The sequence below is a fragment of the Garra rufa genome, chromosome 23 (genome assembly GCF_049309525.1).
Source record: "Garra rufa chromosome 23, GarRuf1.0, whole genome shotgun sequence".
NCBI lineage: Eukaryota > Metazoa > Chordata > Actinopteri > Cypriniformes > Cyprinidae > Garra > Garra rufa.
Window position 1 is genome coordinate 24,880,531 of NC_133383.1, and position 26,762 is coordinate 24,907,292.

General features: G+C 39.2%; 2 protein-coding genes across 3 annotated transcripts in view; one reads left to right on the forward strand and one right to left on the reverse strand.

Moving 5' to 3' along the window:
- Positions 1-22,164, reverse strand: part of ppp3ccb (protein phosphatase 3, catalytic subunit, gamma isozyme, b) — a 43,595-nt gene extending 21,431 nt beyond the window's left edge. For both annotated transcript variants that reach the window (XM_073829122.1, XM_073829121.1), the window contains exons 1-4: positions 21,780-22,164; positions 14,359-14,556; positions 12,356-12,480; positions 3,225-3,336 (exon numbers count right to left, since the gene is read on the reverse strand). In XM_073829122.1, the coding sequence (XP_073685223.1) occupies positions 3,225-3,336; positions 12,356-12,480; positions 14,359-14,556; positions 21,780-21,831 (487 nt within the window). In that variant the 5' untranslated portion in view covers positions 21,832-22,164. The remainder of the gene's footprint in view (positions 1-3,224; positions 3,337-12,355; positions 12,481-14,358; positions 14,557-21,779) is intronic.
- A 3,762-nt stretch (positions 22,165-25,926) lies between these two features.
- The window catches only part of LOC141299496 (5-hydroxytryptamine receptor 7), a 15,361-nt gene continuing 14,525 nt past the window's right edge, over positions 25,927-26,762 (forward strand). Inside the window, exon 1 of the mRNA XM_073829851.1 lies at positions 25,927-26,604. Within this exon, the coding sequence (XP_073685952.1) occupies positions 26,138-26,604 (467 nt within the window). The 5' untranslated portion in view covers positions 25,927-26,137. The remainder of the gene's footprint in view (positions 26,605-26,762) is intronic.

Sequence of the window (26,762 nt, forward strand, 5' to 3'; positions counted from 1 at the left end):
ACCACAAAACCAGTCATAAGTGCAAATTTGTCGAAATTGAGATTCTTGCGTCATCTGAAAGCTGAGTAAATAAGCTTTCCATTGATATATTGTTTGTTAAAATAAGACAATGTTTGTCTGAGATACAGCTATTTGAAAACCTGGAATCTGAGAGTGCAAACAAATCTAAAAATTGAGAAAATCGCCAAATGTTGTCCAAATGAAGTTCTTAGCAATGCATATCACTAATCAAAAATCAAGTTTTTATATATTTATGGTAGAAAATGTACAAAATATCTTCATGGAACATGATCTTTACTTAATATGCTAATGATTTTTGGCATAAAAGAAAAATCGATAATTTTGACCCATACAATGTATTTTTGGCTATTGTTACAAATATACCTGTGCTACTTAAGACTGGTTTTGTGGGCCAGGGTCACATATATAGAAGTAAATCTGAGTATATAAATGTAAATCAGAATATAGTTATAATTCTAAATATATAAAAGTAAATAAGATCATATATTTAGAAATCGAAATATATAAATGCAAATCAGAATATATAGAAGTAAATCATAAATAGAAGTATATAAATGTAAATCCAAAAACACAGTTATGTCTGAATATATAGATACAAACCGTAATATAAAAATGTAAATCATAAATATCTAGAAGTAAATCTGAATACATAAATATAAATCTGATTATATATAAGTAAATCTCATTATATAAATGTAAATCAGAATATATAGTTATAATTCTGAATATATAGATACAAATTGTAATAAAAAGTAAATAAAAAAATATAGAAGTAAATCTCAGTATATAAATGTAAATCAGAATATATAGTTATAATTCTGAATATATAGATACAAATTGTAATAAAAAGTAAATAAAAAATATATAGAAGTAAATCTGAGTATATAAATGTAAATCAGAATATATAGTTATAATTTTGAACATATAGAAGTAAATCTGAATATTTAGAAATTTAAATATACAAATGTAAATCTGAATATATAATTACAAGTCTTAACATATAGATACAAATTGTAATATAAAAATGTAAATCATGAATACATGGAAGTAAATCTGAATATATGTAAATCAGAATGTATAGTTAGAACTCTAAATATATAAAAGTAAATCAGATTATTTATTTAGAAATCTGAATATATAAATGTAAATCAGAATATATAGTTATAAACCTAAATTTATAGCTACAAATTGTAATATAAAATGTAACTCAAGAATATATAGAAGTAAATCTGAATATATAACTATACAAATTGATACAAATTGTAATGTAAAAATGTAAATCTTGAATATATAGAAGCAAATCTGAGCATATAAATGTAAATCACAATATATAGTTATAAGTCTGAATATATAGATACAAATTGTAATGTAAAAATGTAAATCATGAATATATAGAAGTAAATATATTTAGATTTACTTATATTAGACTTATTAGATATATTTAGACTTAACGATATATTCTGATTTGTATTTAGTTATTCCCATTTGTATCTATATATTTTTATATTCAGAATTACCACTATATATTCTGATTTACTTCTATATAGAGGTGCAACGGATCGTAGATGATCCGTACGGACCAGCCCCCACGGTTCGGCAGGCATGTGATTCGCGGATTAACTGTTAAATTTATCCATCATAGAGTAAAAGTTTATAATTTGCACGTTTTGTCTTGCCAATTTACCCATTCAAACAATTTTAAACCATTGCTGCATTGCGCGCTGTTATTTTTTGTTTTTACCGCTGCCGCACACACCTGAAGCGAGCACGCGCACAGAGAGAGAGAGCGAGGCGCGATTCAAACTGCGCGATTCACAGATTGATTCCTCTTTAACTTCTCTTGAACGGGAAACATACATACAAAGTTATGTTTAAATACCCGTTGTTTTATTCTGGTAAACGCAGTCGGTTATGTCTTCAGTGAACCGAAGCAGCTGAGAAAGAGATGCGTGCCAGTATTAGGTACGTGCATTAGGCCTTAAAGAGACAGCATCCTATAAATACCTGCAGTGAGAAGCACTAGTTATTTTACAATGAATTATTAAATTTCTGCACCTGAATACTAGTATTATTGATTTTATTAGTAACTTTATGTTGTATTCATCTACACTTGTCATTTGTGTAATTGTTCTTGTTTTGTTACTGACTTTATTAGTTCAGCTAGTTTTTGCTGTGGATTAGAAGTACTTAAAGCATTCAGTAATTAATAAACAACAAACTTTTTTTGTTTTGTTTGTTTTTTGCTGATCCGAAAAATGATCCGATCCGTGACTCAAAATCCGTGATATGATCCGAACCGTGAGTTTTGTGATCCGTTGCACCACTACTTCTATATGTTCAGAATTATAACTATATATTCTGATTTACATTTACATATTCAGATTACCTTCTATACACTGGGCAAGATTTAGAATGTTTAAAAATAAATCAATCAATTCAAAATCCTTAAAATCTACCAAAAAAAAAAATCATTTTTTTCTGACCAATTTTGAATTTTTTTTTTTTTTTTTTTTTTTTTGTAGATTAAGGATTTCGAATTGATTTATTTTTAAACATTCTAAATGTTGCCAAGTGTTTTTCAAAAATTCTAAAAAGCAAATACAAAAAAGCTATTGTATTGTGTTGGCTATGCACATGCTATGAAAATTTGCCCAAAATAACAATTTTTAAACGATTAAATAATAATAATAATAATAATAATAAAAACCTACATAATTTAATCATAGTAAATAATAACACTGCATAGCGACAGCTGAACACATATAGCTATATTAGCCAAAATATTTAAAAACACCCAAGTTTGACAAGGGATTTATAAAACTGCATGAATGATGGGTAACGCTTCTGTGTGGGTCTGCTGATCATCAGCTGCTGGTGGAAAGCAGGCAGCCGCTCGATGTGAGGGTTTCAGTTAGCTGTCAGCGTTTGTCATGACTGGGCTGATGGCTGATGTAAATCTAAGTGGGGAGTGAAGAGCCCTGACGAGCGCTGAGGGACGTGATTGAGCTCTGTGCCTGGGGCCCGTCATCCAATACTCCCATGACACCATCTCTCTTGGGGTGCCACGAATGGTAATGGGGAAAAAATTGCCATGACAGACTTGAAGGATAGGATGTGGCAAAATCTCATTTCATTCTCTTGATAACGTTTACACACACACACACACGCGCGCACGCTCTGGGTTTCTAAAGAGCTGAGCTTACATTCTTGTTTAAAGGTGAAGTACTCCGTGAGATGCCGACACTCGTGGTTGCCTCTGAGGAGGAAGAGGGTGGTCGGGTGGTTGATCTTCAGGGCCCACAGATAGAGCACACACTGCAAATGCAAACAGAAAAAGCATGTTAACAAAATACACAAGGCACAATAATACTATAATATATCGCTATTTTGTTTCTCACAATTGCACTGAAACTTCTGGGTTTTTTTTGTGTGTATGCTCAAATAATGAAAATCCAGGACATTGAAACTAACCACACTGAGAAAAATTGGTTTGGTTAGAGTTGTTTATTAAGCACTAAACTAGACATCCTGCAGACTAGGTCTGTCTTGTACATTTGGTTAGATTTGTAACATGCATCACAATGCTTTTCACATTATAAGGTAGTTGCAGTTACCCAGTCCTAAGCATCAGTATGGCCTATGTGTTAAAGAGACTGATATCCAAGTGAAAATGAAACAAATATATGTTCAGTCAAATCTAAACAAACACAATACTGCTGAACACAACTATTAGCACTCTAATTCAGCTCCAAATAATATGCTGGAAGGCCACGGACACAGCAGGTTCAGTGTTTAAGAGGATTATACCTGCATTACTCCTGATATTTTATTAAAGGAATAGATCATTGAAAAATGAAAATCATTGTATTAAAACAGCACACTCGCATACACTGTATGCAAATTTTCTTCATGCATAGAATGGCAAATGAAGTCGGCCATTAAAGTATTCCATGACTGGTATAAAAGAGCACACTGTTTGAGATGGAAGGACAAGTCAGCCTAATTGCTCACAGTCATATTACTCATTTTATAAGACTAAGAGTTTAGATATTTTTCCACAAAACTGGACTGGATGCAATTGTTTTTGTATACATTTTAAATTAATATTATTTTGTATTTATTTCCAAGATGACAACTGGACCAATACACATTGTTCTCTGTGATGTTTTGTTGATTTACACGTCACTTAAATTAACATTTAATAAATTATAAATCACATCCACGCAAATACAAAAACATATTGCTAAAAATACTTTTCGTTGAGTTGGTAAACAGTTTATAGTCAGTAATTTTTTTTGTTGGTTTTTTTTTTTTTTTAATGAATTTGATGCATTCAATTGTTCTTTCAAACCTTCTATTTACAGAATCAGTTTTCACATGAATATTAAGGAGCACAACTGTTTTCAACATTAATAATAAGAAACCAAAATATTAGAATGATTTTTGAAGGACCATGTGACACTTGAGACTGTAGTAGGGCAAATCCAGCATTATGGATGTGACAAACGCTTTAATGCTTTTTTAGAGAAAGTATGTGTTACCAATATACCGAACCATCCGTTTATATTTTAATAAACCCTTGTTGATAGAGTCTAAACATCAGAAATAGTCTATGCACAAGTTTTCTATGTTAAAAAGGGAAATAATCATGTGGCAAAAAGGACACCGTTTTTGAGAGACTGCATATTTTGTAGGATTCCTGCTAATTAAAATGCACAAAGCAGACGCAATAATACTCAACAAATAGAGAAGCGAAGGCTCTTCAGAGAAAATATAATTGTTACTTTACTTTAATTTTGATGTGTCTATTTATGAGGAATATGTTATGGACGTGACAAGCCTGATAATAGCACTTACCAGACTATGGAAAATCATGCACTAAAAGTACTTAAAAAAATGTTTTAAAAACTTTTAAGAGAGACCTCACATGGGTATTTGACATCAGTGCTATTAGTATAGTAAAAGCCTTTAGTAAAAACTTTATTTCTTTATGCTAAGGTTGACATTTGCATGAAATTACCCAGTAATGATGCTGAAAGTTTCAGCTTTGCATCACAGGAATAGATTTCATTTTACAATATAAATATTAAAAGAGAAAATCTTGTTATATTTTACAATATTACTTCTTTTTTTTTTACTGTATTTTTGGTTGAATAAATGCAGCCTTGGTAAGCATAAGAGACTTCTTTCAAAAACATTAAAAAAATCTTACCGATCCCAAACTTTTTGAAAGGTATTTTAGTTTTTAGTAACTGCATATAGTAAGTTATTCCTTAAAGGATTAGTTCACTTCCAGAATAAAAAAATTCCTAAATATGTACTCAGCCCTAAGAAATCCAAGATGTTCATGTCTTTCTTTCTTCAGTTGAAAAAAATAAATAAATAAAGGTTTTTGAGGGGAACATTCCAGGATTTTTCTCCATATAGTGGACTTCAATGGGGTCAACGGGTTGAAGGTCCAAATTGCAGTTTCAATGCAGCTTCAAATGGATCTACATGATCCCAGCCGAGGAATAAGGCTCTTATCTAGCAAAACGAATGGTCATTTGCAATAGCTATGCGATGCATGGTTAGTTCTTCATCTGTGTACTTCGGTGCAAACAGGTATAGTAGAGCACAAAACTTAATCTCATTTTCTCCGCCAACTTCAAAATCAGTCGACATTGTTGTTTTACCGTTTTTTATAAAGAGCGTTTGACTTTCTTTGCACGTTAGCTTTGTAAACACTGGGGCGGTACTACATATACAAAAATGACCATTTCACTAGATAAGACCTTTGTTTCTCAGCTGGTGGGATTGTGTAGAGTCCTTTGAAGCTGCACTGAAACTGCAATTTGGATCTTCAACCCGTTGATCCCCACTGAAGTCCAATATATAGAGAAAAATCCTGGAATGTTTTCCTCAAAAACCTATTTGACTGAAGACAGACAGACATGAACATCTTGTATAACATGGGGGGTGAGTAAATTATTAAAGAATGTTTTATTCTGGAAGTCAACTAATCCTTTAAGCAGCAAGCTAGCATTCCACTCCGAACACAACCTTAGTCTACCATCAGCAGATAAGAACTTCAGAAACTGAAGCTGACGTACAACCCAAACATGCTGAAGCACTAGCACATCCGACAGAACACTGCGCTGTTGAGCAAGACTGATTTCAATCTTTTCACATTCATTTCTGATATCATCTCTCAACCCCAAGCTCTGAAACTGTGACTAAACTGGCTAAATTTATCATTAATGTTTGCTTCAAATTTAACCTGTCAGTCACTCTGCGTGGTCCATTAGCTCATCTCTACTATTCCATTAAACACCCACAAGGCCTTACGGTTCACACATGGTTAGATTAACCACAGAACACTGCTGCGTAACACTGAACAGGATTTCAGTGGTAATCTGCAGAATACACAATTCTTTCTCAATCCTCTCAGATCCTTTGCGTTTAGGATGCAGTTATATTTAAAGGGATAGTTCACCCAAAAATGTATGATTTACCAAATGATTTACTCACCCTCAAGCCATCCGAGCTGTATATGGACTTTCTTCTTTCAGACGAATACAATCAGAGTTATGTTAAAAAATGTCCTGGCTCTTCCAAGCTTTATAATGAAAGTGAATGGCTGTTGAGATTTTGAAGTACAATAAAGTGCATCCATCTATCAGAAAAAGTGCTCCACATGGCTCAGAGGGGTTAATAACTTTATTAACCGCAATCTCTAGCTTCCGCTAACTTTCCTACATGCGTACACGAGAGAGTGGTGTTTCAGCGGATGACGTAGGAGTAGCGTAAGCTTCAGTGAGAATATGCTAGTCTTGTGAAAACAAATTTTTCTTTACAGCAAAAGAAAAACAGTCTCCTATTGGCTTATATTAAAATCCTCAGACATTTTCCTTTACAAATCCTCATTTTGTACTTCTAATTCATGACCAGTGTTTTGTTTTGCTCTCTCCACTGCGCTTCATCACTTCTCATCCACTAAAACACCACTCTCTCATGAACGCGCATACGACATTAAGTGAAAGCCAGAGATTAAGGGTTATTAAGTTTTAAAAATGAACATTTTCTTGCGCAAACGCATCGATTTGCTTCAGAAGGCCATTATTAATGGCCGGAGCAATGTGGAGCACTTTTTATGACGCATAAATGCACTTTCTTGGACTTTAAATTCTCAACACCCATTTACTGCCATTATAAATTTTGGAAGAGCCAGAACATTTTTTAATATAACTCCGACTGCATTCGTCTGAAAGAAGAAAGTCATAAACACCTAGGATGGCTTGAGGGAGAGTAAATCATAGTGTAATTTTCATTGTTGGGTGAACTATTTCTTTAAAGAGGCCCAGCAGTGGCTGTTTCATCAAGCCCTACACTGAAAGAAATATTGAAAATGAAGCGTTCTCCACACTCTGGGTGTCAGGGTGGGGAAAGGTCTGGTGGCGTAACCTACGAAAGCGTTTGATGACTGCAGCGTCCCAGTCAGAGGGCATTAGCAGGTGGTGTGGCGGATGACTGAAGTTCAGTCCTTTGTGGTCTGTGATGTCCAGGGCAGGAGTAGGAACTCAGCGAGGCCTTTGTTGTGAAACACACACGCTTTCTTTCTATGCGTCTCAGGTGGCCGGTGGCCCTGGACCCTCAGCTGTGTTTGATGGTATTGAGCAGCGGTGTGTCCGCTCTCTTACGCTGCTTCTTTTAACCATGACATTTCTGCCGTCCCTGAACTTTGCAACCAAAGCGCGGTGCAGAGGTGGAAGCTTTTTGAGGACTTGCGCTCGGCATCCCATTCAGAGTGACACCAGACATCAAGGCCAACGATTTAAAAGACGCCAGCTGATAAACCGGACCAGAAGTTTTCTTTAAACAATTTACATGTAACTTGGTTGTTGAGAAGCGTGTTCTCTTGCCTGCGGGATGGCGGGATCAATAATCCTTTAATGCCATCTGCTTCATCATTGTGGCTGCTTTACAACGATGATACAGTGTTACAGGAAGAGGTGACATGCTGATTGCATCATCACAATGCATGCTGGTACAACAGAGGCTGTTTGAATTGTACTGCCACATGGCATCCTCTGAGGGCCAAGTTCTATTAGATGTGTCTACAATGAGCAAGATGTGTTCATTCGGCAAAGACGTGTTTAAAAGGCCTTGAAGTTTCAGAAGATTTTGTGTAGCAATGATAAAGAGGTTTGAGGTTTTTTAAAAAAAGGATTCAAAACAGATTTGGCTCCACTGACAACTTTAGTGGCAAACTAGTGATGCACACATTTTTACAGAAACAAATTATTTTTGGGAGGGATGCAGCAAATGTTTGGCAACTGAAATAAGCGAAAAGTGACGCGATCAAATGTCGGCAGTGTGGAAGCATTTAAAACTGTCAGAGAAAGATGCAAAAATCATTACAAGCAACAATAGCGAAAGACTGTTTAGTAACATCACATGTCTTTGATGAGAAGAGGAAGGGGTGGATGTTGCTGGTTACCGCATGATGACTGAAATTGCGAAATGGCGCATTTGTAGACCCCAGAGGGTTAAATCATTAGTAAATAATCTACAGAACGTTTCTAATACACGCACAAACTTTATGTATTCTGACAGCGCTGCATGAGCTAGTTAGCCAGGGTTCAAAGTCCAAAGCGTGAGGAAAATCTGCGCTGAAACAGAGTGATGAGAATCATTTATAAACCTGCTGCTGTCAACACTCAACAAAAAGCAGTACTGAGGTCTTCTTGTGGGTTTCCGCCAAAATAAGTCAACATTCATAAATGTTAGTATTTTAGTATTTTACAGTTGTTCTGTAAAATAAAATAAAAAATGAAGACAAAAATAATGATAATCATTATAACAGCTCTATTAATACATTTAACACAGTGTTCAAATTGGGATCTATAATATTGTCTAATGTTTAAAAAAAAAAAAAAGTCGCTTCTGCTCAGCAAGGCTGCATTTATTTGTACATTAAAACAAAAACACATGCCTGATTCAAGAAGGGTTTTTTTTAAAAATGGCTAAAGAAAATTTTTACTAACCTAATAATTTTAAGTTAAATTGTGCTTTGTTGCAAGGCTATAATGTCTACTAGAATGTTAAAAATGTTCAGTGTTAAGTAAATATTTTTAAATTGGTGTTTTGAAATAGATTTTTTTTTCTTTGAAAAGCAAGACAAAACTGTGGGAAGCACTTTTTGGCTACTTCATTTATGCAATGGTGGAAAAAAAATAAAAAAAATGGCAAAATAAAACAAAAAAACGTGATCAGTAATTGGCCTTTGGCCAAGTGTTCATTTTGTTAGGTTTCAGCCTCGGCCAAGAATTTTCATTTGGGTGCATCCCTAATTTTTACCTGTTTTTTGATTGTTTAACACAAACAATTTTTGTTACTTTTTGCTACATTTTTGGTCACTGAAGTGCATGCACACTGCTGACATGTCTACCTGTTGTAGCTAATCCACATTGTGTGCGAGAACACGGTCATAGTGCATCATCTTGGGAAGTGCTCATTTAAATGTCAAAAATTCAAATTTAAAAATTATTATTATTTTTTATATGTACTATTTATTTATTTTTGGGCATTGACAAAATATTTTTGGTTGGCCAAGTGCATCACTATGGTATTCTGTTGATTATTACAGAAAATAAGGTTTTGTCCACTAGTTATTTTTTAAAACAAATACATTTCTATACACTACAGCACTCCACAGACATTGAAAGCAGAAATGTGAAGCTATACGTTTGTTAATGCAGTATTGTTGAGTTTTATTACAAAAGGGAAAGCTGAAAAGTTGTCTGTTCCTTGAAATTAGTACTATTTTTTACTGTTACCAGGCAAAATAACCCTTCTCTTGCGAAAATTACCATATATACAGACAAAACGGTATGAAAAGAAGTGTAAAGATCACACTAGTCTCATGTCAGCAGCTATAAATATAACTTCTTGTGGCTTGAGGTTAAATAAAATGTGCATATTTTAATGCCTTTCCCTGCATAATGTCTCCATAGACTTCTAGTGTAAGTGCATTATTGTACATGCATTTTTTGTGAACAAAGGAGCAAGTTGAAATTATTTTCTATGGTAATGGATACTGCTGATCTTAAAGGGATAGTTCACCCAAAAATAAAAATTCTGTCATTTACTTAACCCTTATGTCGTTCCAAACCTGTAAGACCTTCCTTTATCTTTGAAAGACAAATTAAGATATTTTTGATGAAATCCGAGAGCTTTTTGATCCTGCATGGACAGCAACACAAGTGACACATTCAAGGCCCAGAAAGGTAGTAAAGAAATAAATAAAACAGTCCATGTGACATCAGTGGTTCAACCGGAATTTTATAAAGCTATGAGAATACTTCTTGTGCACAAAGAAAACAAAACTACTTACTTTATTCAACAATTTCTTTTCTTCCATGTCAGTCTTCGACATGCATAGTAGCACGCGTGTCAAGAACTGACAGGGAAGAGAAGACATTGTTGAATAAAGTTGTTATTTTTGTTTTCTTGGCAAACATTTTTAACAATGTCCTCACTACGTTTCTGGTCCTTGAACGTGGTACGCGTTGCAGTATATGCAGGGTCAGAAAGCTTGCAGATTTCATCAAAAATATCTTAATTTGTGTTCAGAAAATAAAGGTCTTATGGGTTTGGAACACCATGAGAGTGAGTAATGATACAATTTTGACTTTTGAGTGAGCTAATTCTTTCATATGTATTGAACCTATAGCATTTGTTTAATTATGCTTTAGGCATTACAGAAACACAGTTGTTTACTACTTAACCATATTTTACATAACTTGCAAACATTACAATAAAGGCCGGGACACACCAACCCGACGATCGGCCGTCTGGCCTCGTCGGGCAGTTGGTGGGTGTCAGTGAAGCGCGTCGGCTCTCGTCGGCTTTCGTTGGGCTCGCGTCGGCCAAAGTTTGCCCGATTCGACATGTCGGGCTTGTCGGGGCCGTCTGGGAAAGAAAGCGCCCTGATTGGCTGTTCAGACATCGAATCAGAGCGCGTGGAGGACTTGAACGTGAAGTGACGTAACAAGCAAAGGAAAGAGTCAAGAGTAGGGATGGCGAAAACTAAAAAAATTCTTGACCGACCACCGAGCCTCATTAGCCGGTTGAAACCGGTTAACCGATTAGTTTAAAATATGGTACGCTATTTGAAATAACAGCCATTTCGAGCCGCGCCTGCAATTTCGCAACTCTGTCGCATCTCTCTGCCGCTCTGCCTCCCGCACACACACACACTGCCACTCACGTCACTTTTTTAAAATCCCAAACGCGGCGCCGAAGAGCTTGTTGTATGTAATCGTAGGACAAATGGCTCCTTAGTTTCAAATGGTTTGGGTACAAGGTGATCGCTTTGAAAATAAAGGCGTTTGTCTAGGTTAGAAGCTCATTTGAAACATTGCCACGGCTCATTTAAGAAAATGACAGCTCCGAAGAGACGCCGCTTTAGTTGAGGTAGTGCTAAGTTACTATATTTAAGCACTGTATCACACAAGTTGCAACTTACATCTGTCTCATTCTTTTTGGTGAAATGGTCCCACACACTACTTTTCTTTGCACGCTTCATCCTGTCGTCTGCCCTGGCTCTAACCTCGAGTGTTTTAGCCTGTTGCCTTTACTTTTCGCAAACCTTGTGAGCGCGCGAATCCAAACGCTGTGACCTCGCGCCAAATGTTTTTATTGGTTTATTAAGTACAAACAGGCGAGTTATGAAAAATTGAGTGTGAGGGATAATTTGTTCACTTAACACAAAAAGATGAGGAATGAGATGGCTAACTGTAGTAGCGTATAGTCCACTGTCTATAATAGCCTAATTTAGATATCACTTTTTTTTTAACCGACTACCGACAACTTTGACCGGTTAACGTTGATACGGTCAACCACCGGTCAAACGGTCATCGGTTAACATCCCTAGTCAAGAGGGAACCGGCTCGCTGTCATCATTTCGCAATTCGCACAATTCGAAACCAACTATGGCTGTGTGGAACGAAGCTATTGAAGACGAGCTGATCAATTTGATCCAAGACAGGCCAGCGCTGTACGACATAACGGAAAACGCTATGCAAACCGTGCGGCGGTTCTTCCGGGTTCTCTTCTTGGAATGAAAATACAGACTACTGCCATCTGCAGGTACGCCACGATATATCTCCTCACGCATGCGCAGAAAGCACCTTCTAGTTTGTAGTCGGCTTTCGTCAGTTCGGTGTGTTTGAGCTCAGTTTAATTGCCCAGACGCCCGCGGACGCAGCCGACTAGAGGCGACAAGACGGTCGGCTTTCATCGGCGCTAGTTGGTTGGCGTCGGGTTGGTGTGTCGCGGCCTTAACACTCACCTCAATACTGAAATAGCCTCGATCCACGTAGTCTCCCAAAAATAGATAGCGTGTATTGTGCGGGGAACCCCCCACCTCAAAGAGCTTCATCAGGTCAAAAAACTGCCCATGGACATCTCCGCACACTGAAGACAGAGAAAAAACACATTAAGACAAACACTTCAAGTTGAAACAACAAAAACAGAATGGCATCATTGAAAGGAGGAGGCCAAAATAAAAACATTAGAGAATTTTGTGGTAAGAAATGAAAAACATCAGACACTGTATCTTTATAAGCGCAAAAAATAGGATCAGAAATCTTAAACGAAAACCCCGGGAGTTAAGACTTGTATAGCTTAATATAACATAAATGCTGTCTCTTACTGAAATATGTAGTAGAAAACCCATGAAAGACTTGCGTTATTTAAAAAATCCACACCGTTTTACAAACATTTTGAACTATGGGGAGCACCATTATTTCAATGAAGTGAAATGGTTGCACTTAGTGAGATACTGGCGCAACCAACTCGGAAAAAGAAAATATTGATACAATGCCACATTGTGTGGCTTTTGCTTGTAATTTTTTAGTCGAAGGGCAACAAGAAAAGCGACGGAAGCCTTCACTACTTTTCCTAGTGATAAGAGGAGAAAAAAATGGGAAGATGCATGTGGACGAATAAAACTTCCTAAAGACCAGCGTCTTTGTTCTCTCCACTTCAGCCCTGATGCCTTTGAGGCTTTTAGTAGACCACAGCTACTAAAAGAGCTTAGAAACGGCAGAGACAAGAAAAGCTAGATGCCATTCTGGCAGGATGTAAACATGTCGACAAATGTTACGATGCCACAGCCACTGAAGGAGTTTCTCGGCGTGGCTTTTACTCAATATCCGAGGCGTTTAGACCCATTTTGAGGAAAATTGATGGGATGACATTTGGTTTAACCCTATGCTTATATCCATCGCTACATGTAAGCCCTTTTAGTAGCTGTAGTCTTTGTATCAGTATTTTATTTTCCAAGTTGTGTTGCGGTAAAAAAAGCAACAGGTCGCACCAGCGCAACCACAGTCCAAAATATGTATGAAACGATTTGGATTTTCTTTAAATAACGTGACTCGTTCATGGGTTTTCTACCACATATTTCAGTAAGAGACATTTATGTTATATTAAGCCACACACGTCATAACACCCAGGGTTCCCTTTAAGATCTGAGCAACTGAGGGTGCACAAATATTAAAACCGCTAAATGGAAGTGCACAAATACTAGGCCCACTCAAAACTGCTGAGTGAAACATATCAGTAGTGGTCACCACAAACAGGATGTGGCCAAACCAACCCTATTTCCGCTTAAACCTCCACAAGGTAAAACGTTATAGGCAGAAACACAATCTCAATTATTAACGCCACAATTTATTCGGTTTTCTCTTGCAAGCCAATTATCATGCACATAGTGTGTGAGAGATATGAAAAACATGAGAGAGTGCAAAGGGGGGTTGAGGGGGGGGGGGTGTGGAGAGACATGCCCATTTATATCCACACACCTGTTTGTGTGTTTGCTCGAGTATATGGCGAGTGCTGGGGGTTTTCCTGTGGCCTCCGCTGGGGAATTAAAGTGTGGGGGGGTGTGAGAGAGAGAGTCTAGGATGCAACTGTTTCTCTGACCTTTACAGAGCAACCACATTAGGGGTTGCTGTGGAAGACTAGCTCCATATGAAAATAATCACGCTCCGCTCGCTAGCTTGAGGATTACATGGGGGTCAAGACTAAATCTAAAAGATTAAGTATGATATCAGAGATGCCCGATCGAGTATCCGCAAAACCTTGAGGGTACTTTTATTAGTCTTAGATATCGATGTAATCACAGAGAACGCATGTGGGCAGAGACCATCGCCAATGGCCATCGTGTTTTTCTGTGATTGTACGGCATTAGGTGTAGTGAAGATCCTGTGAGAACCACATCCTGGATGTGAATCACGACAGGTTTGTAGCATCGCCGCACAGTGAGTCATCGAGTGCGCAACAGCCTACCTGTGATAGGGGCCTCCACTTCAAGCATGCATTTCTCGTGGCGGAGGATGTTGGCACCGTCATTGATGATGCGCAGGGCCGCGTCTTCCTCCAGGCGGCCCTCTTTGACCAGGTGGCTCTTCAAAAGCTCCACCTTGGGCTTGCCGTCCTCGTACAGCTCTTTCATGGTGAGCCGCGTTGTGGGAGGGTACGGCACTGCTGTGGGAAAGAGAAAGAAAGATTGACTTTTTTAGTCTTGTTAGTCACAGGGAAACCCTGCTGGCAAACATTTCACACATTAGAGAAATAATACGTACACACACAAGACGACATTATACATGTTTCTGACTGTACAAAATGGATTACAGCTTTGTGCCAGAGCAATTCAGACCCCGTATTGATTTGGAACTACCCGATAGAGCGCCGCAACAAGCGGCTAAATTTAAAACAGCGTGTTTACAGTCACGACTGTGCAGTCGATAACAGTGTGGTGAAGCCTCAGAGTCTATCACAGCATCTGTTGACCGAGGTGTCTCCAAGTTAAGGAAGCGCAGCTTCTCCACAATTTCAAAGCCAGATGGTGTGTGATAAATTGCAGAACCAAAAGCAGAAAAACTTGATACGGTGTTACTCCAAATAAATATATCTCAGCCCAAGAGTTAACATGCCACTCTCAGGTTTCCATTAAAAGTAACTCAAGTTTGTCAGACTAGATTTTTCATTTTCAGAACCTGAAACCAGCCTCAGGATTTTAAGACTAGCTGTTGGAGTTAAGTAATTTAATTACAAAGTAAATGTAAGATTAGCTATTTTTTCCAAGGTGTTGTTAGATGTAGTGGTGCAAAAATGATATCTCGATATTTTCTGAAATTTGGGATTTCATCGATAACGATAATTAGACAATATTTTGCTCAGTGCGTTATTGTGCTGGCATCTTAAGGACTACCATGGACAGCTGACTCCTAAATTTGTTTTATTCTGTGTGGCAAGTTCACAGCAGTGATAGAAACTCATTTTTCCAATAAGTTAAAACTGATTATCTAAAATCATTTTTTCTAAAAGTGTGCATCATCTTTTCAAATTCTTACATTTAAACAGTCAAGACATTTGGGCTGATACCAAGAAAAAGAAATCAGTATCAACAAAATTCATCTTTGCCTAAAACGTTGAACACTGATTTAAAAATGAAAAGAAAGCTGTGAAACTGTGCTTTCTTTGTTTTCGGGTTAAGACATGAAATCGGCAACACTGACTCGTCATCTCCACAGTAGTGGTGCAATGCATGTTTTATACGGATAACATAATCTGAGAGTATTTGTTTTCTATTTGAATTTAAAAAGTAGACATTTCACTCGCTATAGATATATTTTTGATGTCTGTAAGGCAAGTATACAGGGAGTTTTGAAGTTTTGCACCCAAGTTCACAAAGACCAAGACAGCAGAAAGCGCATTCTGTGTGCTTTCATTATTTTACAAAAGCGCAACGTTCCGTTGTTATTGTAAGTGCACACAAATAAACGTAGAGTCTTTACAGATTCTAAAGATGTATTACTTTTATCTGTATGACCAAAAAAGACGGAGTATTTTAAGAGCAAGCATTTTTCTAGGTTAAAATTAGACTGAGCTTCCATGTAAAGTTGTTACTACATACATCTTTCAGATAAAAAGCCATATTTGAGGTTGATGAATGATAGGCGAGCGTTTGAATGTCCTGTCCGTTGTACTATATTACCACATAGACCAGTCGTTGACGATCAGTCCGTCACGGATTGCGTGACTTCGCCACTTCCTGTGGATTTTTTTTTCTCTGACTCTTCTCGTCGACTAACGGTTGACTATTAGGGGGCAGCCCTAGAAATTATATATATACACATTTTCTAATAACGTAATTGAAATAGTTACACTACTACATTTTAAATACTGTAACTTGTAATCTGTAACCGATTACATTTCCAAAGTAACCTTCCCAACACTGGTGGTTGGCATGGCACGCTATACAGTTGCTAAGGTGCCCACTTCCAAGTCCCTTTTTAACCACATGTCTTTTCTTTTCGGTTTTATTGCCCACCAGCCAAAAACATGCAATAAGCCACACGACTTGAAGTCATATATCTCATCCATAGCACAAACAGTGCGGGATGAGTGTGCTGATCCTTAATATTAAGCATTACAGATTTTAAACAACCGAAACCTTCATTTTTTGTATTCTACGATGTAAGTGCAAACCCTAAACTTAACCTCAGTACACTGTGATAGCATTTTCACGATCTGATCAGTTCATGACTTTCTGAACTTTTGTTGACAGGTGACTCAGTGAGAGAGTTGACGAATGACATTGGCTGATTTACTTTAACGTCTTTCCCTGAATACAGGCCAATTAAACTGATGTGTGAAACCTCATGGCTGCAAGACGACATATTACTCAATTCATGATGTCAACTGGTAACATACAGTTCGCAGTTATGAGGTTGCCTAAAAAAAATGCTATGCCATGCTGACTGCCAGAAACTAAAAATGAAACATATGCATGGTAATAACGGTAACCGTTATTGGTGAGAATTTGGAACTCTCCCACAAAGCTATATGGGTTATCAGAACACACATACGGCCACAGCTGGTCCCGTCCCTTCCCCCAACCAACACGTGCAGGCCATGTTAAGAAGACACGAAGCCTTTGCCGTCGTGAAGAAGACAACTTAAATAAACCCTCGACAACCTGGGGGCTGGGATTTTACATTCAGACACCATGTGCATGGGTGAGCGCTGAGGCAGGCAGCGTGCAAACAAATGCCTGCTAGAAGCGCTCTGCAACCCCCCGAGCTATTTTCAGTGGCAGGAATTCCACAACGTTTAAACCAGTTTAAGAGGAGTTAGGAAGTTACGTCCTGAAGTCGGGGTGGGGTAGAAGGCCAGCTGTTGGCATCGATATGGAATCCTCTCCGCCAGGGTCACAGGCCAGGTTGGCACGGCTCGCTCTCCAGAAGAATTTGGGTCTGGCCAACGGCCATGGCTTTCAGTGCCGGGACCACAGGCATAATAGACCACAATAAAGCTTTGAGTTTGGATGACTAGGAACCTTCCAGGCACTCCAATGGTGGAATTAGGAGCAAAGAATCAGCCCGGGTTGACAAAATCAACCACTTTTTGATGATTTTGGAAGCCGTTCAGGCAGAAACCATCAGAGGGTGTTGTTCTTGTTGCATGCCAGTATGAGGAAGAGAAAGACAGCGAATCTTTCATGCCTGACAGAATAAAGGAAGGACACCTGCTCATTTGCCTGTTTTAACTAAAGCAGTAACAGGGCTATTATCTGGCTGGAGGGTTGAGTTCACCCTTCTGTGGCGATGGCAGCGAAAATGTGTAACCTCTCAGTGTGGTGCATTTGCATGTGAAAATGAAGCCCTCAGGAAGGGAGGGGGATTTTACTATCAAAGTACCAAATATATGTATTTACGCAGCAGTGAGGCGACTGTACTACACTCTTTGACATTGATGATGTCAAAGCCTAACCCAATGAAGGCCCAGTTAAAAGGAGGTTGGTTTTTGAGAATATAAACACCCAGTGCTTTTGCACTTGCTCACTTCATAGCTGTCCAACCATCAAAAGTCTAAACACCTTCAAAGAAAGACTAAACTCATTTGGTTTTTGTAATCTTTTGTAATCGTTATCACTTATTAACCTGCATATCATTCCAAACATGAATGATTTGCTCTCTTCTGTGAAACACAAAAGAACATTTTGAGTTCTTCTGTCCATACAATAGGAGACAATGGGGTAAAATGAGTCCAAAATGTCCAAACACGTGAGTATTGTGAGTTTATATCTTGCAATTGTGAGAAAAAAGTCAGCATTGTGAGTTTATATCACACAATTCTAAGAAAAAAAAGTCAAAATTGTGAGTTTATATTACACAATTCTGAGAAAAAAAGTCAGCATTGTGAGTTTATATTACACAATTCTGAGAAAAAAAGTCAAAATTGTGAGTTTATATTACACAATTCTGAGAAAAAAAGTCAGAATTGAGAGTTTGTATCACGCAATTCTAAGAAAAAAAAAGTCAGAATTGTGAGTTTATAACACACAATTCTAAGAAAAAAAAGTCAAAATTGTGAGTTTATATCACACAATTCTGAGAAAAAAGTCAGAATTGTACGTTTTACATCATGCGATTGAGGAAACGTGTCAGAATTGAGAGTTTATATCATGCAATTCTGATTTTATTACTCACAATTATGAGTTTATATCATGCAATTCTGAAGAAAAGAGACAGAATTGTAAGTATATCTTGCGATTCTGACTTTATTACTCGCAATTGTGAGTTTTTATCATGCAATTGAGAGGAAAAGAGTCAGAATTTTAAGTTTATATCATGCAATTCTGAGAACAAAGTCAGCATTGTGAGTTTATATCTCACAATTCTGACTTTATTTGACACCTGTGGCCCAATTAAAAGCTTTTGCACTTGCTTACTGCATAACAGTACAACCATTAAAAGTCTAAATGGCTTTAAAGAAAGACTAAACTAATTTGGTTTTTGTAACCTTTTGTAATCGTAATCACTTACTAACCCGCATATCATTCCAAACCTGAATGACTTACTTTCTTCTGTGAAATACAAAAGAACATTTTGAGGGTTTTTTCTGTCCATACAATAGGAGTCAATGGGGTCCAATGTGGCTGGACACATTGACTTTTATTGTATGGACAAAACAGTTGAGAAGTTATAAAAATGTCTTTTTAATCTTTAGATTTTTTTGTTGGACTATCACTTTAAGAGGCTTTTGGACCAGACCACATGTATATTAATAAGGAAGCTAGAAAAGGCGCAACTTCCTGTGTTTGGCCTGATCTGTGGTTTTATCACACTAACTGTTTTTTTTTTTTGTAGGGGCTGATATTGGAGAACATTTTAGGTAAGAAATACATGGACTTTAAGCTTCTCATCAAAGATGGCGAAAGCTATCTTGGGCGGTACAAGCGATCCTAGAGAGAAAAGCCATGGTGAAAGGGTGAGAGACAGGGCCCGAGGTCCGTTAATCATGCATGAGGACAGAATAATTACACAAGCAGGATGACGCTGACCCTGACAGCTCTAGTTTCTATCTGTAAATAAGCCAAAAGGTCAAAACATCAAATTCACCAGAAGCCTGACAGGGGTCCAAAACTTCATAGTGTCAGCTGCATAACTCGCTCACTTCCAGTCGCATTAGACGGTGATATGATTTCAGGGTGGGCCAAAAAATGCCACAGATGGCAACCCAGCTCTGAACATGCTAACCTTTAAAGCTTTCAACTCACTGTTGACCCATGCTTAAATGCACAACACAACAACCACCGAACTGTCTGCCGTTCTCAGCAGGGAAAAGTGCGAAAAGAGTTGCGTGGAAACGTCTAGCAACTAATCAAAGCTTTTAAAGGCACTTAACCCCATCTTTCCTCCGCCTCCGTCGCATTGTTCCAAGCTGATGAGTGCGGAGTAGAAAAGTGCCACAGCGATCCTTGATTCCCCACGCTCCGTGCTTTAACTGTGGGAGGACTCATCAAGACGCGGCCTTGGCGAAAGCCTCAACTCCCACTCAGCACTTCAATCATGCTGGAGTTCATTCTCGCAGAGAAACACAAGCTTTAGTCAGTTTACCTTGCAAACACAACGTTTTCTGGACAAAACGACAGGCTGACAAGTTGTTGTTTTTTTAACACTTGAGCCAACTGAATACATCTTTCGTCAGCCAGAAAATATGCTAAAACAGAATTATCGCAGACTACTGGCGCACGACACTGATTGGTCACTGGGTAGTAGCGCTTCCAAGGTGCTAACAATCTACAATTAACACTTGCATCAGACAATATTCCCTCTCCGCTGTCCTGTTTCTTTGTGTAATTGCCTTATATGTGATGAAGTTGGCATCACTAATTCTGCTATTATATAAAGCGCTACATACATAAAGGTGACTTGACTGACTAGAACTCTCCTGTCTGTCCATTGCAGCTTACAAAACATATCCCACAAAAACATTTTTCAGACAGCCTGTGATTACGCATACGTGTGGCGTAAAAATCCAGGTGTTGGAGTGCTTAAACTGAAAGGAGGCATTCAGTGAAACCTGGAACCAATTTGGAGCTGCAATGCTCCTGTTCCTGCAAAAAAAGAAGAACAGGGATTCGAGACAGAAAGAGAGTCGGCTCTTTTTAATGAGGCGGCTGAATGTAGCGATTTAGATCGCTGAATGCTCTGACTTGGGAATGGAGATTCAAGTCATTACAGATCCAGAACTAGACTACTAAAGAGCCCAGTGCTATCAGCTCATTACAGAGACTGTCTAATTGAGCCCGATCGGCCAAAACACAGCGATCTGACAGCAGCACATAAGGGACTGGGAGGAAAGAACACACTATGTATGTCAACGGACACACTAGTTTTAATCAAAAACAAGTCGGCTGCTTCTATACCCACGAAGCCACAAACCTAATGATCCAATTAGTTGTAGTACTCTACTGTGTCTCACCGCTTTGGCATAAGAAACTCCCACGAGCCCTTGATAAGGAGACAAGGAGTTGATGCTTAAATGCATCACCTATTCAAGGGTCAATCCTTTTTTTGTTCCTAAAGTAGGATTGCAAGTATGAGGTTAATTGGGATCGCACAGATTACTTCAATTAGTTTAGTTCTACCGTAGACAAAAGAGCAAAGCTGATCTGATGTGACACGGTTCTCAATGATGTTGCCTAAACCTTAAAAAGGATGGAAGCAAATGTAATACAGTAGTGCAAACCTATGGACTTGTTGAAATACACTTGTATTAAGCTTGAAACAATCTGAAACGCACACAAACACAATTAAATGCATTTTATGTTAAATAACTATGAAATTGTACTTTATATATGTTAACTATAACTTAAGGCTACCAAAATCATTCAAAGTCATTCAAATGTACGTCTATTTGATTGCACATAGTCCTAAAGTAGCACGCACTTCTACAGTAATGCTGAAAAACAACTGCAATGTAAAGTCAAATGCTTCCTTTTCATACTTGACGCAGCTTTCGCCGTTTCAATTTCACGAATCCCAGGGGTTTTGCATATTCAGATCACTTTGAGTATCATGCATTCCCACTAATATCCCTATAATGGTCTAATTCTCTAATAAGAGCTTTGCTTCTGCGTATTCTTTGCACACTAGAGCTTAAAACTTCATTGATCTCGTATAATTCATGCCAATTCATCCCATGGAGTCTGCGCCAGCCTGTCAAATTAACCATCAACGTGTGTCATTAGACTTTTATAAGTTATCCAAAAGTCAGTCAACACAACAGATGTCTTGACTTGCTTATATTTATATTACACATAAACTGAATGTCACCCATCAGCTATCAGAGCGGGTTAGCTAACACACAAGCATTCGAACTGAATAAAACCATTCGGTTTCACTCAGAAAACATACCTTTCACAAGCCGTTCGGTGGTGGATTGTTTATTCTGCTCCTTCCCCGACATCCTGCAGTGTCTCTCGGTGGAATAATTGTAATTCCTTCTTTGTAGCTGAACCCAGCTAGTCGCGTTAGCCCGCTAGCTCGGCTAAGCTACTGACGTTTCAGTTCGCGAGGAAAAAAAGTCCTGACCGCTCCGCTAGAAGAGCGGGGAAACGGAGTCAGAGCGCTCGTCCGGGTCGGCTTGTTGATATGTACGCCCAAACGGTGGGGGAAAGGGGAAGGGGGAGCCCACTGGAACGGCAGAGTTTTATTTTCTGCCGTGTCTGTCCTTCGGTTTTGCTCACACAGGCGACCCAGCTGCTGTCAATTTCTCTGAGGGAGTAGCGATGTCCGACTCGTAAACGAATCGTTCGCTTGAGTCGGATCTTTTCAAGGAATCGTTTCTGTGGTCTAAACGGTTCGTTGATGAGAATGACTCGGTTCTCGAGTTAGCAATTCACCGACTCATTGAACCAAGAACCTATTTGGACGTGTCCTATTTGTAATGAGCCAGGAACTGATAACTGGGTTGTTTTAAATAAGTTACTAATAACTATTTCTAGTAAAATTAACTGGCAATAAGTTTACGACTTGACTGTAGAACACTTGGACACATGAACAACTTTTTATAACTAACGTACTCAAATACAAACTGCTCAATTTTAGAGCATGTTATATGCCACGCATGTGACGCAATTACGTCATGACGTAAAGAATCACCATGAACTGGTTCTTTACATTAAACTGTTCAAAAGAACCGAGTCCAAAAAATGACTCAGGCTTCATCTCTGAAGGAGGGGAGAGGCGGAGGGAGAGTGAGCGGCGCGCCACGATAAAAAAAGGCTCTGCGTTAGATGTTGCCAGTTTTAGTCAGTGGCTTGTTTATAATAAATACGTATTCTAGTTCGTTTGTATTCTAACGTCCAGATTATGCGTTTTAATGATTTGTCTTTATTCTTTCTTGTTTGATCCGCTGAGTCGCCCTGACTCCCTTCTTGCGGATTAAACTCTAATCCATAGTGCAAACGGATTTCCTACAACATGGCGGTTTGTGCTCAGCACAAACATGTGTGGGTAGTGTAGTTTTTAACACACACATATGGCGATATATGAAGTCAGGTATACGCAGTTATACTCTAGGTCGGATAATCCGTTGATCTTGATTACATGAATATATTGTTATATATCCAATCCAGACAGTACATTAATAGAGAAACACAACGAGGATAAGGTTAGAATTATGAATAGGAGAGAATTAATAAACGGCAATCCAGCATTGTCCCCCAGTGGTCAAATAGAGAAACGTCTGATTGTTTCATTTCCTTGAACAATGATAAACCTGATTTGTAAATAAAGGTGTTTTTATTTATTTACACAGCACAGCATGTCTAAGTGGAACCAGACTAACTACTACCCCATAATTAGCCTACCTGAATATGGAAAAAAATATTCTTATTTAGTCTTTAGGTCAGACCTTTTGTTTTCTTTACTTTATAAAACTGAATCAGAATAACCGTGATTAATTTAGTTGATTTAACAGACACAGCAGTCATAAAGAGGGTATAAATGTGACAAAGTAGATTTAAAATATCAGTTAATAATCCAGCTAAAACCAGCCTAGGCTGGTTGGTTGGTTTTAGCTGGTCAACCAGCCTGGTTTTAGCTGGTCATAGCTGGTCAGCAGGCTGGTTTTAGAGGGGTTTTGGCCACTTTCCTGGCCTGGCCAGGCTGGTTTTAGCTGGTCAGCAGGCTGGTTTTAGGGGGGTTTTGGCCACTTTCTCGGCCTGGCCAGGCTGGTTTTAGCTGGTCAACCAGCCTGGTTTTAGCTGGTCAGCAGGCTGGTTTTAGAGGGGTTTTGGCCACTTTCCTGGCCTGGCCAGGCTGGTTTTAGCTGGTCAGCAGGCTGGTTTTAGGGGGGTTTTGGCCACTTTCTCGGCCTGGCCAGGCTGGTTTTAGCTGGTCAACCAGCCTGGTTTTAGCTGGTCAGCAGGCTGGTTTTAGAGGGGTTTTGGCCACTTTCCTGGCCTGGCCAGGCTGGTTTTAGCTGGTCAGCAGGCTGGTTTTAGGGGGGTTTTGGCCACTTTCTCGGCCTGGCCAGGCTGGTTTTAGCTGGTCAACCAGCCTGGTTTTAGCTGGTCAACCAGCCTGGTTTTAGCTGGTCAGCAGGCTGGTTTTAGAGGGGTTTTGGCCACTTTCCTGGCCTGGTCAGGCTGGTTTTAGCTGGTCAACCAGCCTGGTTTTAGCTGGTCAGCAGGCTGGTTTTAGAGGGGTTTTGGCCACTTTCCTGGCCTGGCCAGGCTGGTTTTAGCTGGTCAGCAGGCTGGTTTTAGGGGGGTTTTGGCCACTTTCTCAGCCTGGCCAAGCTGGTTTTAGCTGGTCAACCAGCCTGGTTTTAGCTGGTCAGCAGGCTGGTTTTAGAGGGGTTTTGGCCACTTTCCTGGCCTGGCCAGGCTGGTTTTAGCTGGTCAACCAGCCTGGTTTTAGCTGGTCAGCAGGCTGGTTTTAGAGGGGTTTTGGCCACTTTCTCGGCCTGGCCAGGCTGGTTTTAGCTGGTCAACCAGCCTGGTTTTAGCTGGTCAGCAGGCTGGTTTTAGAGGGGTTTTGGCCACTTTCCTGGCCTGGCCAGGCTGGTTTTAGCTGGTCAACCAGCCTGGTTTTAGCTGGTCAGCAGGCTGGTTTTAGGGGGGTTTTGGCCACTTTCTCGGCCTGGCCAGGCTGGTTTTAGCTGGTCAACCAGCCTGGTTTTAGCTGGTCAGCAGGCTGGTTTTAGAGGGGTTTTGGCCACTTTCCTGGCCTGGCCAGGCTGGTTTTAGCTGGTCAACCAGCCTGGTTTTAGCTGGTCAGCAGGCTGGTTTTAGGGGGGTTTTGGCCACTTTCTCGGCCTGGCCAGGCTGGTTTTAGCTGGTCAACCAGCCTGGTTTTAGCTGGTCAGCAGGCTGGTTTTAGAGGGGTTTTGGTCACTTTCTCGGCCTGGCCAGGCTGGTTTTAGCTGGTCAACCAGCCTGGTTTTAGCTGGTCAGCAGGCTGGTTTTAGAGGGGTTTTGGCCACTTTCATCGGCCTGGTTTTAGCTGGTCAAGCTGGGAGACTACCAGCTAAAACCAGCTACTTCCAGCTTAAACCAGCTAAGACCAGCCAACCATCTTAGGCTGGTTTTAGCAGGGAGAGAGCTAATCCCAGATAACACGTGCATCTGCAAGATGTCTGTTAAAGATCTCTTGATCTGGATTGCATTTAAAGACATCTTAAAGACATCTCATATACGTCTACTTGACATCTGATAGAAACAAGTCCAATATACGTATTGCAGATGAGCAAATACTCTGAAAAATACATCTTGCAGATGTAAATGCAGACGTCAAATAGATGCCTTCATGATGTACATGTGCTAACAGGGTTTTTTCTATTGTAGGTATAGCTACTTTGATGTAGGCTATTCTATGGAAAGTTTTGAAGCCAAGATTCATCAGCAGAGGGCGACATTCTACTGCATGAGCTATGATTTTATACATGAACATTAATATATGAGCAAATCCGTGTTTGTTTACAAAACAGGGCACATAAAACCTCTCAGATGTGATATCATGCTGGAACATAAGTGACAGTGATTGTTGTTTTGAATTATATATATATAACACGCAGACCCTTAAATCGGTATGGTAAAGGTGTGAGCGTGCTTTATTACCCTAGAATTGAGGATTGGAATTGGATTGGTCATTACTGAATGAATTAAAACTCTGTCTGAATTGTTGTTGATGTTGTTGTAATAATTGTGATACAATTTAAAATAATAGATAGACAGAGAATATAAATAGCTAAAGTGAAATCATTCCGCTGGAAAATAAAAACCCTTATCTAACAGAACGTTGCTATGCAACAAAACTAGTTGAGCGGTGATATCGATGTTGTTAAAACAGGATTCGAACGCTGTTAAGACCAATAAGAAACAAAGATTATTCGTTTAGAATGTTGATTAAAGTCGTCATAAAGTAACTCAACACACTTAAAACAATACATTCTGTTTATGTGGCTTGGGCTAAAGTCATATTTTATTTTCAAAACGTCTATTTTTAGCGTCTATCAGGGTTCACTCGCAGGTTCACGCACAGAGTGGCTCTCAAAACTACTTATAGCGCCTATTTTCTTTCTCCCCCTGAGCGGAACGAGGCTGAGAGAGAGTTCAGTGTGTACAGCGTCTCTCCGTTGACTTCGTGAGCGGGTTTTCGTGTATTTGGTTGTTGCAGGACTCAAGAGAGGTCGTAGGCAACATGACGTTAACTATCCACTTCAGGCGCGCCGAAGGTTTATTCGCGCTCAAAATATCGATACAGTGATGTTCACGACACATGGTGCTGAATTGGTTTGGGCTTCCAGCGAGACCGAAATCGCCTTTCTCAATGGGACAACAGAATTTTTCCCCACCGTGATAACCACAGCGGAGCCCAGAAGTAATGAGTCGTGTGGGGAGCAGCAGCAGACTCTGGACTTGGACTTGACTAAGGCTGTGATCATTGGAGTGATGCTCAGCACCATCACTGCGGTCACTGTGATGGGCAACACGCTAGTTGTGATTGCGGTGTGTGTCGTGAAGAAACTCAGACAGCCGTCAAACTATCTGCTAGTTTCGCTGGCCATCGCTGATCTGTCTGTGGCAGTGGCCGTGATGCCCTTTGTCATAGTGACTGACCTGACAGGAGGCGTCTGGCTGTTTGGGGAGGTTTTCTGCAACATCTTCATTGGGATGGATGTCATGTGCTGTACAGCATCTATAATGACATTGTGTGTAATCAGTGTGGATAGGTAAGTTCATATTCAGAGTTTTTTAGTGTTTCATTTTTTTTAAGAGAAAGTGGGGTTCATATAGGCTAGTAATCGTTCTTATGTGTTTTCTGCATTTTTAGACAAATATTTTGGTGAAACTTTTTATTAATGTTATTATCAAATTTCGTATTACACAC